The sequence below is a fragment of the Lineus longissimus genome, chromosome 5 (genome assembly GCF_910592395.1).
Source record: "Lineus longissimus chromosome 5, tnLinLong1.2, whole genome shotgun sequence".
Taxonomy (NCBI): Eukaryota; Metazoa; Nemertea; class Pilidiophora; order Heteronemertea; family Lineidae; genus Lineus; species Lineus longissimus.
This window is the reverse complement of record NC_088312.1, coordinates 602,916-620,633: the sequence shown is the minus strand read 5'-3', so window position 1 is coordinate 620,633 and position 17,718 is coordinate 602,916. Positions and strand designations below refer to the sequence as shown.

The 17,718-nt window shown below is 42.5% G+C and overlaps 4 protein-coding genes across 7 annotated transcripts in view; 1 reads left to right on the top strand and 3 right to left on the bottom strand.

Moving 5' to 3' along the window:
• Positions 1-462: 462 nt before the first annotated feature.
• LOC135488266 (akirin-2-like) lies at positions 463-4,781 on the bottom strand. The gene is made up of 4 exons (XM_064772804.1): positions 4,391-4,781; positions 3,763-4,089; positions 3,434-3,505; positions 463-3,080 (listed from the first exon to the last, which is right to left on the bottom strand). Exons 1-4 carry the CDS (start codon positions 4,566-4,568, stop codon positions 3,070-3,072), a joined length of 588 nt encoding a protein of 195 aa, XP_064628874.1. The 5' UTR covers positions 4,569-4,781; the 3' UTR covers positions 463-3,069.
• A 1,104-nt stretch (positions 4,782-5,885) lies between these two features.
• LOC135488379 (uncharacterized) lies at positions 5,886-7,301 on the bottom strand. The gene is made up of 3 exons (XM_064772970.1): positions 7,065-7,301; positions 6,517-6,795; positions 5,886-6,332 (listed from the first exon to the last, which is right to left on the bottom strand). Exons 1-3 carry the CDS (start codon positions 7,288-7,290, stop codon positions 6,241-6,243), a joined length of 597 nt encoding a protein of 198 aa, XP_064629040.1. The 5' UTR covers positions 7,291-7,301; the 3' UTR covers positions 5,886-6,240.
• A 170-nt stretch (positions 7,302-7,471) lies between these two features.
• LOC135488509 (recQ-mediated genome instability protein 1-like) lies at positions 7,472-10,180 on the top strand. 2 transcript variants are annotated; one of them, XM_064773147.1, is made up of 7 exons: positions 7,472-7,537; positions 7,925-8,054; positions 8,329-8,475; positions 8,712-8,822; positions 8,934-9,053; positions 9,307-9,440; positions 9,716-10,180. In XM_064773147.1, the coding sequence occupies exons 2-7, from the start codon at positions 7,953-7,955 to the stop codon at positions 9,810-9,812; spliced, it is 711 nt and encodes a 236-aa protein (XP_064629217.1). In that variant the 5' UTR covers positions 7,472-7,537; positions 7,925-7,952; the 3' UTR covers positions 9,813-10,180. The 2 variants fall into 2 exon arrangements, with proteins under 2 accessions (XP_064629217.1, XP_064629218.1); XM_064773148.1 differs by lacking the exon at positions 7,472-7,537 and having other exon boundaries at positions 7,707-8,054.
• A 678-nt stretch (positions 10,181-10,858) lies between these two features.
• The window catches only part of LOC135488708 (afadin-like), a 33,010-nt gene continuing 26,150 nt past the window's right edge, over positions 10,859-17,718 (bottom strand). For all 3 annotated transcript variants that reach the window (XM_064773415.1, XM_064773416.1, XM_064773417.1), the window contains exons 19-22: positions 15,651-17,446; positions 15,206-15,327; positions 14,846-15,074; positions 10,859-14,506 (exon numbers count right to left, since the gene is read on the bottom strand). In XM_064773415.1, the coding sequence (XP_064629485.1) occupies positions 13,715-14,506; positions 14,846-15,074; positions 15,206-15,327; positions 15,651-17,446 (2,939 nt within the window). In that variant the 3' untranslated portion in view covers positions 10,859-13,714. The remainder of the gene's footprint in view (positions 14,507-14,845; positions 15,075-15,205; positions 15,328-15,650; positions 17,447-17,718) is intronic.

Below are 17,718 nucleotides of genomic sequence, written 5' to 3'. Positions count from 1 at the left end.
TGCTCTTGCAGCCAGGTTCAGAAGACTGTGAGATCACAACTCTTAATTTTGCCAGGAGTGTAACAGACCATCAATGGTCACTTCCTATTTTCAATTGGGTGGGATGGGAAAATCTTACAAGGAATTGCCATCATGACCTTGAGACACCGGACATAGGGATAGCGCGTTGGTCCAGGAGAGTAGCAACAGGCACCGGTTGTGTTGATGTCCTTCACAATGGACTGCTGCCAGGTCATGTACATGCAGAGGCATTGCACCTACGTAAACTAAAGTCGGGGAAGACTTCTGTAACGTCCAAGCGACACTACCAATGTAGGCTATGATTGCAAAGCATGAGAGGATGGAACACTCTAGGAAGGGGTCTGTCCACAAAGCAGGAACAATCAGGGCAGATCATACAACATGTATATGAAGGCCTGAAGATAACCAGCACAAACATATTATTTGACAAGGAAAACCGAATACAGTACTTGCATAATCATTTTATTAACTATGCCAGGCAGTTATTTACAGTACAATACACGAAAGTGGAAAATGATTTACTTCGTTTTTAACATGTTTAAAAATAAAAAGTTAATACAGCGATGTAGAAACATATCTTGAGGTGTGGAGACAAATGAAATCCTGTGGTACTGAAACGACTCATCACATTTCATACCTGAATTACTACATCGAGCCAAATGTCTTCTCCTGATGACACAACATAGATGAACTTCAGTTTGCCCATGTGATAATGGATGTCTTTGGCTGCGTATCCATGCGCACCTGTGCCATACTTCCAGTTCAACACAAAATGAACCTACGTTTGACAAGATTTGACATTGGAAACAATGCCACATAAGGGACCAGTCTATGCACACACAGCCTTAGAATCACATCTTCCCGTCACAAGCAGAGGTTATGGGTCCAATATCAATTCCTCCTGTGATAGAGAGTAAAACGGACAATGTCAGCTTCTACAGTTTAAGACTCACATTCACCACTAATCAACCTTCTATGTTGTTGTTGACACTCTGTCCGCTCTCGACATTTTCAAGATACTCTTTATAAATGCAGACAAACGAAACCATTGACAATAACATCGCTTCTCATGATCTCTCCATACAAAAGTGTGTCATGATATCTCCGCACAACTCTTCTACACGTATCAACCACTCTCAAATTATAACAACTACATACATATAGAACAAGAACACAGGATTAAAATTAACTGAAATTATACAGAGCAAATCTTTCATGTCACAAAATCAAAATAAACAACCCAACCCTTGTTACGACACCAACAGTAATCTCATCATCTCCAGGGTATCTCAGAAAGATCATTCCTACAGAGCTGGACAATGACTCAAAATGTGACTTGGGCAACACCACTAACTCGTATTACATGTTATTTACTCAACGTTGTTTTTGAACAACGCACATCTTGTTCAACAACCTCGCAGGTTGTAAGTTTTCAAGTCTTGCACACCCTGGATTACATCACTCACACTAAAACCCACTAGCCATTGTCCTGGAGATACATTTTAGTAGCTTGAAGTGTCATGTAGATGTTATTCAGATATTAGAATGATCAAAGTCTATAAGCAATCAAATCCGACCACCTAACTTGTACTACAAGTAGAACCCCATCCATCCCCTGAACCTCAATATTTACATCTGTGGGCTCCAACAGGCCACACTGTGACTGAATCTGTCAAACCCAACCAATCATCAGAGTGAAGACTAAGAGCATCACAAGTAGCCTGAGAGTGTTCAACATAAAGTAGAACACCAATTCCAATCGTTGCCATGGGGAACAACCAATAGGTTTCCAATTGATACATATCAATTGACAATATAAGTTTGGCCATCGTTGATACATGTAGTCAAGTATGTAGCAAACTGTAGCTGGAATTGCCTTACTGTAAGTGCATCAAATCGTCAACAATCTTTACTGTGATCACCACCAGGCTACAAATGAGCGGTTTACATACATTTGGTCAATGAAACCCTGTTAAGACAAACGAATGAAAATGAATTGACTAATGATAATGGATTCCAATGATTATAATACAACTTTTCACGAGCTACATGTACAAGTTTTAAATAGTCGGCAGAGAATTAGGGCGACACATTAGCATCACTGTCCAACAAATAGGATACCACTACCAGCAGGCCTCTCAATCACATTATACACACACCGTTTAACAGTGTGGATGCCCAAATTAGAGCGGGTCAACATTTTTAACTTCCTTAGCCCTGAAGTGTTTTCTGGAGGGGGAAATAGTAAAATCTGCTTCTAAACACCTTTACCAGTAACCACCTAAACACCGACACCAGACATAAAGTTAGCCTCATAAAGATGTAATTGAGAAGTCTGACCAGTTGATTAAGCCACGACAGTCAAAGTCATGACACCAGTGATTACCAATCATAATGAATCTATCTGCAATTTGTTTTGACTCAACAAGAGACTAAAATAGGACACTGTTAAAGAGATGCAAACTTTTATTAGACCCACATCATTTTGATGGGATTTTCATCAAGACCACACCACTGATCAATGGAGAAAACGATTCCCAACCTGGCTGGCAGTAAAATGAAATTCATAGCCAAATAAAGCATAGAGTTTAGAAGATGAATAGCCATCAACCTTCCCCAATGACACAAGTTGGAAATGGTCAACCAGGTTATATGCCAGTACAAATGAGTAACAAAACATGCAGTTAGTAACATGTAGTATTTCTAATTATAATAATTTTATTCTTCAATATATCATTCTTCAACATTAAGTTTTTTGGAAAGCTCTCCATCGCTGTAATGATCCATCTCTATGAGAACGTATTTCCACACTGTCAAGTTTTTTTAATAAATAAAGATTTCACCTCAGTCGATTGAAACAAATCCTCCTTAGCTTAGAATTCATCTCCTCTACACAACATTGTCTTTATAAAATCTAATTGCATTGTCTCTAGAGTTCATGTCCGATCCTTCAACGAATCGGGTTTTTGTTTACAAATCCACATCAAGTATTTTAGGCGAAACTTACAAATGAATTCATGAATTATGCGCAAACTAGCTTCAGGGAGATTATGATACATCTGCAAAGAAAAAAAGCACATGATTAGATCCAGTAGTAGAATTTCACTGACGACCGGTGAGGCAAAGCTGTCTTGATCGCCACACGAACTATTGAGACTAAAAGAGAACACACACTGTTCTGGTTCAACAGTGACTAAGGCTTCCAAGGTTTTCTTCCAACTTCGGCTGGAATTCAGTGAAACAAACCAAGTTAAGTTGCCAGAAATATTTCTATTGAAAATCAACAACAAGAAACTTGTTTCATCGCACATATTAAACAATGCACCCTTGGACTGCTGATAAGTTTACTCATCACCTGAAGATCTTAGAATCTAAGATTCAGGGCTTCAACGAAATTGCATCCAGTACTTACAGCTAAGTGGGGATTCTTGAAATCGTCGCTGGATCTGATCATGATTGAACTTTAAGAAAGCCTCGTATTGTTCTGGAAGGAGAATGAACAATTTCTGTAAACTCTACACGACAAATATTTCCAGCCCGAATCTTTCCAACTCGAGATAATACATCATACATGGGTGTAGATCTATCGTGCTGGGACTCGACATGAGCCATGACAACAGGCACGATGACGATCTCTTCTTCATCAATTTGCAGAAAGAACTGCAAGTTAGTCATGTTTGACCTCTTAAACAGACCACCAATCAAAGCATATAAACGACCATTCAGAGTTGTTTTACTTACCAGCAAGTTTGCACGTCAATACTTTATCATAATCTTCCCTTATTTGTTCCTCACGTTCCTTCAGCATTCGTTCACAGAACATGCTAACCTGACGAAAGGTGAATAAAGGTGCATCGCGTTTACTTGGAGACAATGCATTGAAAAAGCTTGAAGAACTGCTTTCCATATTAGTGTCACTGTTATCACTGATTTCGCTTGCACTTTCTGATTGTTCAACAAGGTTGCTACATGACGGTCCCTGACTTGAGGAGGCTTCACCTGGAAAGTGGAGTTGCTTCCTTCTCTGCATTCGTTTGATTTCAGCTGAAAGACTAGCGGCAATGTGTTCTGAAAAAGAGCAACAAACATAAGTTTTTACTAAACACGAAAATTATGACCTTGTCCAGGTCTAGGCGACAAAACGACCAAAACTTTATTTTCGCATCGATCTATTGAAAAATTAGCAACAAAATCTAAACAGTTTTTCCAACTCTGGGCATGCTTTCTACTCTTTGAACGAAGGGGACTTATATTCTATACTAATTTTCGAGGTCAGTATACCAAAGAAAATATCCTATACAGTCAACACACAGAATTGTTACGTGCATCGCTGCATGCAAGATGTACAAATGATTGTATAACTACATACCTGGCTTGAAATTTGGACAAACATCACTGAATGGCGATGGTTTGACATGGTGAGTCTTCGTAGGTGGAGTTGACGGTGACATTGTCATGGGCATACATCTTCTTCGTTTGGGAGATCGTGAGGATGGGCTGTGAAGTGGGTCGAATTCATGACTTCGTTTGAGCGTAGCGCAAGCCATCTTGAACTTTGCTGTGGACAATGGATGGTTTCAGACGATCCTACAATCACAGCAGGCAATTTCGTGGTGAAATGATAAAACCGGTTAGTTCAATGAAATCTATACTATGGCCTAGTTGGTCGGATGGTTTCAGATAACTTATCAAAATGAGTGATTATGTGGATTAAAATCGGGAACAACCAAACGCTCAACAAAAATGGCCGTTCCGGTCTCTTGTTTTTAAAACGAGCCTCGTTTTGGGTAATGGGCTTACAATGGACAGGTTTAGCAAGCTTACGTTCTACCTTTACGTTTACGGCATGTTGTACACAAACCGTAAATAAATACGATTGACGTTTGTTAATTTACCACTCATGAAATTTTGGAACACACCTATCCAGGAATTTTGATGAGAAATGCAGAGCACGCTCCCTCTTCTTCCAGTTCCTAGATTCGCTGTCCCTCTTACGCCATCATCTTATACCAATATGAATATTATCACGAAGAAAACCCCTTCACCCGAACTTTTCAAGCTTGTACACACTGATTTAGGTGTTCGAGCACTCCAGAGAATGGTTTAACAAGTCGGCGCTGAATTCATTATCAATGATGAGCATTTAGTTTGTAACTACAGTGATGAGCAGGCGCGCGGATAGATTTAAATTACATATCATCTACCTGGCCACCTAAATCCCACACCCAAACTGTCCCTTCAAATCACGTGAACGGAGCTGTTTGAATACGATTGCGCACTTCCGACTCCAAAAGAATCGACTCGAATCTGAATTCAAATTCGCCATTGCTGACATCATTGGCGCCAAAGACTATTTCTTTTGACCCTGTTGACCTCGCTTCTAAAACATTTTTGAGAAAGCCATTCAAACATTAAAATCAACTACAAACATTATCTATTATATCACCGAGCTATATAAATACGACATATCAAGAAAAATCGGTCGCAATATCGAATTATACGGTTAGCTTGGAACTATTTGTACCCAATTACCCTTCCGCCAGCGAGACCTCGTCACAATCATGGCGCTTCTTCAATATGCCGACGACTTGACCAACGAAAATCCCGGTTCACCCTTAAAGCCTTGATGGCTTCAGCGGTTAGACGGTTGCACTGTGGATTGGATGGTCACGACTTCGAACCCCGGCGAATCTATTTTTCGAGTTTTTTTTAAAAATGTTCTTATTGTTATTATTCATTCATGTACGTTTATAACCCCTTCACCCGAACTTTGAAGTTACCTTATAAGGGCGTGTAAGACTTATAGAAGTCCGGTCTTGGCGCGTTTTCAAATTGTTACTGCTATAGAAACAAAACAACCTAAATAATCTATGAAATTCAATTTATTTATCAGCCGTCTGACAATCTCTTGCACAATGAAGCAAAAAATGAAGGAATGAAAATGTGAGCGAAAAAAAGTCATTCCATCTCTCAGCCCATGCTTCGGCTGTCAGTGTCTGGTGTGAACGGAGTGGTCCTCTCCCAGTCACCTCGAATGGCATCCGGAGCTCGTTGCATCGTAGATCGTTGTTGGACAGATATCTGTGTACGTAGTTTCCACCTCGGGTGGGAATGTTTCTACCAGTGAAAAAGTTCCCTGGACATTCTATCCTAGGACTTTTAGAACGTTTACACCTTGTATATGTTGCAGAGGTATGTTGGCTACGTTCTTGCCACGTGCTAAACGATCTCGACCTGACCTTCACGCCATTTTCCTAAAAGGTTCGCTGACGACGAGTGTCCAACACGGCTGTGGCAATTATCTGGGTGACCTGAAAGAGAAAAGTGCCAAAATGATAATGTTTGTCTACAAAAGATGGTTTTCCCTCTCAACGATGTTACAAGGATTTAAGACTTCGGCTATAATATCCCTTGGTCTTTCTGGCAAGAATCCTCGAACGACAAACTAGGATGGGATCGAGGGCAATAGGGGAGGACAAATTTCCATACACCTACCGCATATGAACCCATCCTTCACGTTGTACCAGATGCATCTCTTTGGTTCACCCGCCTTGTGGTAGAGTGGTTTCCCCTGGTGTGTTTCATCTAGACAATACCAGCCATTACAGTATGTGTCACTCATTCCGCTGACCCTGACCCATGGAGGAAGAGGGATAGGACTCCCAAACCTGACGAACGCATTACCTACATGCGTGACGCAGCCTGACGTCCAGTTTCCCTCGAGGGTCCTGGCGGTAGAGAAACCTTCGCTGCCGTATCGCCCATCTGTATTTCCTGGAACAAGAAGTGTCGGTTATAAGGACAAGACCGGAGGACAAGCCAGGAGTACAAGGCCGTAATAGTTAATAATAACTTAGATTTAAAGTCAACATTTGAAGATGTGACTATGAGTGAAAATGTGGTCACATCCAGTACCAAAGAGACAATAAAGCATTTTCCTCGAAGACCAGGGTCGTTTGTATGCTCCTCCCCTAATGCTCTGTAAGTGCCGAATGAAAGGTACCGAATGCAGCTCATGATTGGAGGAGCATAGGCCTACTCACCATTTACAAAGAGACATTGCTTCGAGTCCCACCATATCCACATGGCAGCGTCCGCTTCACTCTGATATAGTGGCTGTGACTGGAAGAAGTCACATCCCGTCCAACCACGGAGACAATATACTCCATTCGACGCCGAGACGTTATGTCCCTCTACGTGCATCCTCAGAGGGACATTCGCCATCCCAACCACTGATATTCTTCTCATTCCGTGGCAATCGTAGTTCATGATTAGTCAATTATCACTGGTCCCATAACAAAAAAGACATACTGGAATCTCAATGAGGTCAGAGCAATCAAGATGATTATATTATTCACAAATTAGGTGTCGGCCTACGTATTTCGTTGAGCAGCCGAAGACAACGTCGCGAGAGGAAACGGCCTACACGGATCCAATGTTTACCTGTAACCGACAATCAAAAATGGTGGTAAATTGAAAAAACGATTCCAAATTCCACTTCAAATCCAGAAATCTGGTAATTTAGCACTCGTATTAAATACAATTTTTGACGATTTTGTTTTAAAAATGATGAATTACATTACAGTGTGATGATAGCATAATTTTATATGTCAATATACTAGTTACACAAGAAGACGGTTGTTGTCAATTCATTTGTCAAAAATAAAAAAATAGAGAGGTTTCGATTAGCTCACATCCAGTACAGTGTCATTGACCATGAAGGTCTTGACCCCTCGAGCACCCCCTTGCCATCCTGATACCTCATGCCATGGCTTAGAGCAGAAGGAGGTGTCTATGTCGATGTTATGCATGCTAAAGTGCTACCATTGGCATGATGATGGTGTGGGCAGGGGCCATATTCCAGCAGACTTTTTAAACATTGATATACATGTCACGTTTTTAGCAATTGAAACCTCTAAAGGTGGTGCAACATGGCAGGAAACGCTGTGAGTTCCTGGCTTAGAAGTCAACATATCTGTGTAGCACAGGATTGGATAGAAGCTGCTATGAACTGGTTACAAGAGGAGAACTTGGTAATTGTTCAATGATGACTACTCTCAGCCTACTATAAACTATTGCATGCTAATCCTAGCAGATGAGAAGATGAGTGAGCATTCTCTTTACAGTGCCATTCAGCAACTAGAAGACTGAGTAACTAACTAAAAACATTTTGGTATGGTTGGTAGCCTAATGAAAACATAATTCTATTGACGAGAGCTGGTGGGGCCATTAAACTACATTTTGGATATTCAAGTAATGTCTTTTAAGCTGAGTGTGCCCTATCCAACCTTTCCTCTTCTTCAACAGGGTGAACCCATCTCCCTGGAGCGACTGAAACAGTTGGTGTATGAACAGTGGTTGCTTGGTGACCTGGCTGTGATAGGCACACCATGTCTCCCTGAGGGACTGAATGGGGCGGAAAAGGTGGTCCTCAATGGATACTTCAGTTTACAGGTATAAATGAGTCGAGCTTTAAAGAACATAAATTCGTATTAAAATAAGTGCATCTTGAAGTTATATTCATTTGCATTGACCTCGAGAAACAACAAAGGAAAGAAACCACTTCTTTGCTCATCAAAACAGCACCATCAGTCTTCCCAGGGATCAGAATGTGACCTATGGTGCTCTATATTGTATTCATTCTGGTGAAGCCAGTAGGGTCATCTTTAAAATCTCTGCTTTCATTTCAGATTAATTCCATAAAAGATGCAAGTGTCTCCCATTATTCACAACTACAGAAACTCAAGGGGACAGAGAATGAGAATGAGATGGTTTCAGCTGCAGAACCAAGTCAGCCATTTGTAAGTGAGAGTTGGTAGCTAACTTGTCATTTGGTGTTTAGTAGGTCCTTTCCTATCTCAAGTTTGCAAAGAAAAACTTCATTGAATTATTCCACCTGTATCTCACTTCAGTGGGAACCAAAGGCTAGCCGAATGTTGAAGCTCCAGCTAACTGATGGAAGTCAGGTTGTTGAAGCCATGGAACACAAACCCATCCTAGCACTCCGCACCACCACACCACCAGGCACAAAGGTGAGATTAAAGAATCTTTGGTCATATATTTTCTCCACCCCAAATTTCTGAAACTATATCTTGACAGAATATAGACCTGATATAGTTTTGACCAGGTTGGTAGCAACTTCTGTCCTGGCACTCTAACAGTACAACCATTACCAACACCATGAATTTGTCCCGGTGCCAACCTTCTTGTCCAGGTGCTGCACTGGGTCATATTACGTATTTGAGAACCCTAGTGGTAATCATAGTCTTTTCTTCCTCCTTGCAGATAGTGCTGAAAGGGCCCATACTCTCAAGGATTGGTGTGCTGTTACTGAGTACTGCTAACATCCGTGTGCTCGGAGGGGGGGTAGACAGTCTTATTCAGGAGAATAGTCAAGTCCGTCTCATGGAACAAGGACTGTGAGTATGAAACCTGGAGACCAGTTTTGAACCTATCAGGACAAAGAGGGACTTAAACAGGATGGGGGACATTATTTTGTCTGACAGATGCAGAGTATGAAATGTTGTGGTTGTTCCTGAAAGCATAAAACCCCCAACCTTATCAACTTAGAACTTGAAAACCTATCGATGCCATGGAAGACTGGTGAATGTTTCAGTAAGCATGACTTGATGAATGTATGACTAACAGTACTGATCATCAAGGTGTCGATCCCATTAGTCCTTTCCCTTTACAGAAACATCGAATCTGAAGATGCAGAGAACCAGGCAGATAACCTCGGCGACGTTGACCAAGATGATGAAATTCCAGATGAGTTTTTCCAAGATATGTAGCACCTGGCAAAACAAGAGGATGAATCCAATGTGCTTTGGCCGTTTCATGGTGCGACGAGTCCAAATGGTGGAAGGACACATAATGCATCAATCAGGATTCAGAAAATGACTTTAATCAGCGCAGCCCTGGGATGAAATGTCTTGTCTGTTCCATGGAACATGACAGTGACTTGTTTACTACTTGACATTATTGCTATCTCTGTAGACTAGGAAGGGGGCAGTTTGTTCAGGACTTGGTCAGTGTCAAGTATACATGTACTTGTTTGGTCAGCAGAGATCTCCTTTGCCTGTTGTTTTATCATTGCCAGGCAGGTTTTAAGAGATCTTGTCTCCAGGTATAATCATGATGTTTTTCAAAAATCTGTGATACTGTAGAGTGTGTTTTGAATAAAATGATCTAAAATGAGAAAGGTCTTTTTGGTTTTGTTGGCCGATAGCATTCTGAACGAAAAAATGAGCCTGCTGGTTGTGACTCTGTCCTCTGAAGACATATTTTGGATAAAAGGAAAGTATAGCCCTCCCTCTCTGCTAAGGATTTGTAAAGACTTTCCATTAAAACATCTAGGCCAGTGCCTCGAATGCTTCACAGACTCAAAATTGGTCTCGAGGTTTAAAGACCAGTGAATGGTTGGGGCGTGGAGAGCCAGAGAATGAAGGCCAACCCAAAACAGCAAGGGGTGGGATCACTGCATACATAATGCACCAAGCCTATGGAAGGCCAACCCACAACAGCAAGGAAGGGATCACTGCACACATAATGCACCAAGCCTATGGAAGGCCAACCCACAACAGCAAGGAAGGGATCACTGCACACATAATGCACCAAGCCTATGGAAGGCCAACCCACAACAGCAAGGAAGGGATCACTGCACACATAATGCACCAAGCCTAAGCAATCAAGGCTTTCAATATTTCGGATAGAGCCATAAACCAACACCCAGCACGGAAACTTTGGCTCTTCCACTAATCTTGATTTTGGCATTATACTAATGTACTTGGATACACTTTGTGTAAGAAAGAAAACTCGAACAAAACTTTTATATATGTAATGACAAACTTTATTTGCATTATTGCTGAACTGGACTAATGAACCATAAGACTGCACAAGTGAGAAGTCCGACAGTCCTAATCAGAAGTAAATCACCATCTTTTCTTGTGATATCTTGAGTGAATAAGGCCCATTCAATGCCCTTCATATAAATGTCTGAAGTCATTAAAATTTCTGTTATTATGCACACAACAGCATTGATTTATCGAAAGACAAAGGAGACCATGATTCACGTGGAATATTACTGCAAAATGGAGGCAACAAACTTCTGATCATAACTGTACATGTAGTGTTCGATATAACTGGATTAGCAGTAAAATGTCATAAAATTTGAATTGAGAAAAGTGGGCGATAGTCTTTGAGACCGGAAGATGGTAGCGCTGGCATCACAAAGACTGTGCTGCCACCTACAGGATCAGCCACACATCAGTAATCATAAAACCTGCCAAGTTCAAGTATGTCAATGATATGTTGTATCATAAGAGGGAATTTATAAATGATAAATGGATTAAATGAAAAGTAATATAAGATAACCGCATCGCCGAGTAAAAAAATTGTTATAGTTTACTATATTTTGTAAATTACAAGAGACTATTCAAGAAAGGCGAAATTCTTGACTGCAGAAATATGAAGTTAGTTTCAAATGTCAAATAGAAACTTGAATCTAATGGGTTTGTTTACTGTAGGTGCAGTAAGGTGTTGATCTTTTAACCCATTCTGCTTTGATCTTACCTTTCAGCACTGTCCAACGACAGCATTATGATCTATCCTTGCACAGTCGGCCTATTTCCATAGTGAGACCAGAATTGTTAATAAGAGTTATTTGAATGTGCCCTCTCCCAGAATTTCGCCAAAGTAAGCCGATCTACACTCCATACAGAGACTGACTAGTGGTGTTTAGCTACTCTACATGTATACTGCCTTGTAATCAGTTACTGAAAAAACATGATATGTATTAAAATTTACATGTGATAAAAGCATGGTTATTAAAATATTAAACAGTATGTACAGATATGATACAGAGTTGCATTTTACAAAATATTTTTGCAACACGTTAGCTTGGGGTAATCTACACAGGATGATAAAACCTGAGTGGTACAAATTGATTCCTTGCCCCACGACGAGATACGTCAGTCTCCCTTCACACCCTGGTTCAATGTAATATTAGGAACATGATCGCTCACAGCTTTACCAAACTAAAACCAGAGCTTGACTGGCATCATTCCAATACACTGTTTTACATCTTTAACCCAGGTTGTCCAAATCAAAAACAGCAAATACTGTCAATGCTTTCACCGTAGTACCTCCCTGAACTATTAGGCCAACATGCTCGGACAATTAGCATTTATAAATACTCTCATTCTTTGTTGTGATCCCGATTTACTTAAATTTCAGATTTCAGTAGCATAAATAAAATTCTCTTGTCTCTATCCAAAGCATAATGGGAACAATTTACAGGAAATAAAGACAAAAATAACCTTTTATATCAGTAAATTTCATGCTATCTGCAAACTATACCGATCAAATTGAGGGCCAAACATCTTGACCAATCATTATGAAATTCATTCCAACTGATATGTTTTAAACAATCACAGAAACATAAAAAAACATTTTCTTCGTCACCTGAAGTTTAGTTTAAAAATTGTTTCCTCACATATTAGATCTGGACAAACTTGTTCCTTGTGAGAAGGAACTACTGTGGACGTGAAACACCCAAGTACCTGTGCTGGCCTAGGATGACATTGGATTAGATGCCGAGGACAGGCCAACCAATTTCCCATTCATAAACTTGGACGTGGACGAATTTAGATTCTGGGCATGGACAGGTTGGCTCACACGGGTACAAGGGACACATATCCGGAGGACGGGCTGACAGGACGATCTTGTAAGACAACTACAACAAAAGTATCCGGACGTCCAGCTTGACAATTCTAAAACTAGCTATGATATGTATCAACTCTGGCTCAAAAACCAGGACGGTTGTAAAAATGGCATTGTGACAATCATGTCAACATCAAAAGCACATATGTTAAGATGGAATGTTTCGGACAAAAAACTTTTCTAGACTTAACAGTAAAATAATCATTAACTAGCTTAACTGATTTCTACTCTTAAAACTAGATCAATAACTTGAGGCCAAGACAGGTCAGAATGAAATTGGGTTGTTCGGAAAAGTTAAGGGCTGATTAGCATAGCACTGAGGGTGAACCAATATCCTGCCTTTTATGTATAACTCCCCAACACAGGAACTAAAAAACTCTCCAACAGGACGAAGTGAAACAGCTATCGACTCAATACTGATTATGTACCCAAAGATATATATGAATAGCTCTCAAATGTCCAATTCAAAATACACAGTGAAAAAAGTCTATCAAATTTCAAATTTTTATGTGATAACTAATGTCAGTAGTGCCTGGCTCAAAGTGACTGAGTATAAAGCACGCTTATCCAAGAACTCCATCATCACAGGCACAACATCTCCAAGTCTGATCACTTTGGGTGCAAAACTAAAATTTTCAATCTGAATAAGTCTGCATATAAGAATGATATTCATCCATGAATTAAAAAACCACAAGTTTCCAGCTATATCTTGTGTTCAACAACAAATAACCAGCAGAGCGACCACATTAACCCTCCCAGCCATGATGTCACGGCCTCTTCCTATGGATCATGGCCGACATGTCCTTCATGGAGCTGTTTCAATGGTAAACAGAGCTTCAACTCTATCCTCAACACGTCAAACCAGGGCTGGGAAGGTCAAATTGAGCCATCATTAATACCACAATATCCCGAGATTGTCTTTCCGATATCCTTTTGATTATACATTGGCACCTCGCTTATAACGTCACCCACCTCAAGGTGTTGCTAGATTCATCTCCAGGATACGCTGCGACCTTGAACTCCTTGGTTTCTCCTTTGGTGTATTTTCACCAGCCGTCTCCGCAAATAGTTTCATTTTGTCCCTGAATGAGAGCTTTTCACCTGGTGCTTGATTGCCCTGTTGTTGCTGTTGTAACCGGCGATCCCGAGGATCGCGGTACACCTCCTGAGAGCCAATCACACCTGGTGTTGTCTGCACTTGGTAATTGATCATGTTCTGTTGATTTTGTTGCAGTGTGGGGTTATTATGTTCAGGCTGATATGAGGCAGGGTTGTACGCTGACTGATTACCCGTCCGGTAAGACAGGTCATTAGCAGGTGGCGTCTGGGGTCCATCCTTGTACCCAGGAGCAATCTCGGTAGTTAACTTAGCATCGAACGAAACAGTCTTTTTCTGTGCAGCTGCATCTAGCGGTGGTCTGATATTTGCATTGACCCGGTATGGCGGTATCTGTTCCTGGGAGGAATCAGAGCCACGACCACGCACCTGATTCACCATATTGAACGAGGAGCCTCGTTGTGGTGGTGGAGGTCCTTCACCACGATTATCGTTCCCGTAAGAATTGATGCGAGAGTTCTGCGGTGGCTGTTGTCCATAAGGAGATGGTTTGCCAAACCGTTCGTTCCTGTTGTCATCATAATATCTCTGATCTGGTTGTTGTCGCTGTCTCAAGAACTCTTCCTGTTGACGCCTGGCGTTCTCCTCTTTGATGGCTCGTTCCTCGGCCTCGCGTGCAGCCTGCATCTCACGAAGCTGCTCTTTCTCCTGCAAACAGAAAGCAATCATCAGGTACGAAAACTAACTGGGACAACTGCATTACTTTCACATTGTTTTGGTCCTAACACATCTTGAGTACCCTAGTGCCTTAGCGGCAAGTGTAGCAGACCGGTAGACTTAGGCTTACAGGTGGTTTCAAAATCTGCCTGCAAGCCTAAGTCTACATCTGAAAGTCAAATAATGCACTTTGCAGCAGCTAAACAACACCTCAGAGATGACTCAGGCCCAGGAGTGATGAAGCACTCCAATCACACACTGACATGTTCCTTCTTGCGCCTGGCCTCGGAGTGATGAAGCACTCAAGGGACACACTAATCACACACTGACCTGTTCCTTCTTGCGCCTGACCTCCTCTTCTCGTTTCTGCTTCAGCCTCTCCTCCTCCTGCTGAATCATGCGTTTATGCTCCTCCTGCTCCTGGCGCTGTTTCTCACGCTGGTCCCTCTGTTTCTGTAACCAAGCCTCATGTTCACGGTCCTGACGCTCCTGTTTCCGTGCCTGTCTCTGCCTCTGCTCGTCACGTTCCTTGTCGAACCTCTGTAACATGCTCTCCTCTCTGAAAGCAGACGACACAGTTATAACAGTTGGAAGCAGAGGGCTTCATGGATTGCTAGGAACACAACAAGAGGAAACTTGACAACTTTGACTTCCAGACACTTTAGTTTGTTCAAAGACCAAATGTCCTACCTCTGTTTCATATCGAGCGCCTTCAGTTTCTCCTCCTCCTTTTCAATGGCGTCCTTCTGTTTCCGTAATGCCTGTGTCCGCTCAAGGTCCTCGAAGATCTTCTTGGCTAACCGATTGTGGCTCTGAAAGAGACAAACAGGAACATCAAGTGTTGAAATGAAACTATGGTGAGCAAGCAGCAAAGATCTTGATTCAAAGTCATACAACAGAAATCTGCATGAACAGTCTTTACCTCTTGTCAATATTTGACTCCTACACTGACTTACTATGCCCAATGTTAATAAAGCTTTGTAAACTTTAGATTGACCACGGATCCTAGCCTTATCCTTCTATCAATCTGCTCTTCATGCCAATGGAAAGGTCACACAGAGCAAAAACTTATTCAAAATGATTAGTGAATGATGCCTTGTATGAACAGAAGGACTGCCCGATATCAATTACTCACCGCTGTTCTCTCAGCCAAGTCATCTTCATCATCCTGATCATCATCATCCTTCACTTCCTTCAACCGCCGAGCAAACTCCTGATCGAGTTTCAACCGTCGCAATCGCTCTTGTTCTTCTGGCGCCAAATATGGCTTCATCTCAAGATCGGCAATCTCACGATCCCGATAGTGTGCTGCCTCTTCTTCCTGGAGCTTCTTCTCTTTCTCGCGCTGCTCTCGGTCCCAGGGTGAGGGGGAACTGGACGGTGACTCCGGTCGTTCATGGCCACCTGGCACGTTTAACTGTACCTTGGGTTTGGGTTGCTGCCACTTCGGCCCCTCATCTTGTCTCGGTGGCTGCTGCTGGCGGGGAAACGTGGCGTCATTTTGTCTCATTGATGGCTGAGAATGGCTGTCTGTGTGGGGCTGGTTCGGGAATTGCATCATAGCCTGACTGGTCGCGGCAACAGTAGGGCTCACGTGTGGAGGGCTTGGCTTCTGTCCCCATCTTGGCTGTTGATCTTGATGGAAACTTGTCCTGTTTTGTTCGTTTGGTCGTGGCCCTCTGTTGGGTTGTTCCATCCGGTTGCGGTTCCCGTATGCCTGCTGAGCATACGGGGTGTAGTCCTGTGGTGGAGGTGGAGGGGGTGGCATGTCCTCAGCATCCGGGTCGTCCATCCCAGAGACATCTGGTGGTGGAGGAGGAGGCAACTCTGGTGAATCAGGCCGTCCCGAAAACGAAACTTTGACAGTTGATTTCCCCATGGGTTGATTGAAGCCACCATAGGGTTGTTGGACGGGTTCCGATTCACCATAGAAGAAGTTTGGTTGTGACTTTCTGTGATCCACAGCCATTGAAGGAATCTCCTGTTGTGGTGGAGCCCGAGGCCCATCGAAAGGTTTAGGAGCGACCTTAGGCTTTGGTGCAAGCGGCGGACGATTCATGACTTCCTGCCTCTTGAGTTGTTCAAAAGGTGGTGTCGGGTCTCTCTCTCGCATGCGTGTGTTCTGGAAAAAGTGGGGTTGAGAGGACTGCTTGGCAAACTTGGGTATATCCTCGCTGCCTTCTTTGGATGACAGCGACATGCGATCATTCCGGCTATCAGGTACAACAGTGAATCCTTGCATGGTGAGCTGCGACTTCATGGGGTCTTCAATCCTGACGTTGACCTCAGGTTTTGGTGTACCATGGGGTGGTTCAGCCCTGAAGCTAGAGTTGGGTGAATCTTGATAGCTGGAGTTATGATCACTACGGAATGACGAATGGGGATCATCGAGGTCGTATTTCTGTCTCAGATCTCTCATCTTCATGGCATCGATATCTTCAGACTTGGGTCTCGAGGAGATCAAGTCAGGTCGACCTTGTGGAAAGTGGGCAGACACTGGCCTATCACTGTGCGAATGATGCCTTGGAGCTGATCGTTCTTCCATGCGCGGCGGCTCTGGCTTCCTGAACTGATCAGGGACTGAATTCTCCAAAAGCTGAGGTGAAGAACCGAACTGCCGCCCAGGCTGACCACTTGCTTCACCACGGTTCGGACCATAATTCTCATAGTTAGGCCTTGAGTCTGCTGGATAGCCAGCATTCCTTTCATCTGGGCCAGCAAGATTTGGATGTGATCGTCCCTGCTGCACATCTCGTGGGAAACTTCCTGTCGACATCAACTGCCTGCGCCTGGCTTCCTCATGGTCAGGTTCCTGCTTCAGGTTGGAGGTGGACTTGGAGCGGCTTGGGTCACGTGCTCCTTGTTGATAAGGGGCATTGGCCTGCTGTCGGCGATCATAGGTGGTGTTGTGCTGGTCATTAGGCACCTCGTCTGAAGCAAAGACAGAAAACGTCAGATATCTGGGTGGAAATACTAAGTGAGAGAAATAGAGAGATGCTACATAAACTAGAAAGTCTGTATGAGGCAATAATTTGTAATCCAAAGCGTGAAATACGACATGTTTCCAATTAGATGATTTGGTTACATATTGATGTCAGTGCTGTCAATGCCTCAGAGAACTGAACAATGCTATAGTAATGGAGATTCACTGGTATCTGAGGCGACCACTTATGCCTTGTTCACCTCTCATTGGTATCAAAGCC

Excerpts from the sequence above, each read along its gene's own strand:
- LOC135488266 (XM_064772804.1), bottom strand. The coding sequence starts at position 4,568 with ATGGCTTGCGCTACGCTCAAACGAAGTCATGAATTCGACCCACTTCAC. Across the intron at positions 4,090-4,390 it reads TTGTCCAAATTTCAAGCCAG|AACACATTGCCGCTAGTCTT; the intron begins GTATGTAGTTAT and ends GCTCTTTTTCAG. Across the intron at positions 3,506-3,762 it reads ATTGACGTGCAAACTTGCTG|AACAATACGAGGCTTTCTTA; the intron begins GTAAGTAAAACA and ends TTCTCCTTCCAG.
- LOC135488379 (XM_064772970.1), bottom strand. The coding sequence starts at position 7,290 with ATGAACTACGATTGCCACGGAATGAGAAGAATATCAGTGGTTGGGATG. Across the intron at positions 6,796-7,064 it reads GCAATGTCTCTTTGTAAATG|GAAATACAGATGGGCGATAC; the intron begins GTGAGTAGGCCT and ends TTCTTGTTCCAG. Across the intron at positions 6,333-6,516 it reads GAAGGATGGGTTCATATGCG|GTCACCCAGATAATTGCCAC; the intron begins GTAGGTGTATGG and ends TTTCTCTTTCAG.
- LOC135488509 (XM_064773147.1), top strand. The coding sequence starts at position 7,953 with ATGGCAGGAAACGCTGTGAGTTCCTGGCTTAGAAGTCAACATATCTGT. Across the intron at positions 8,476-8,711 it reads ATGGATACTTCAGTTTACAG|ATTAATTCCATAAAAGATGC; the intron begins GTATAAATGAGT and ends CTTTCATTTCAG. Across the intron at positions 9,441-9,715 it reads CGTCTCATGGAACAAGGACT|AAACATCGAATCTGAAGATG; the intron begins GTGAGTATGAAA and ends TTCCCTTTACAG.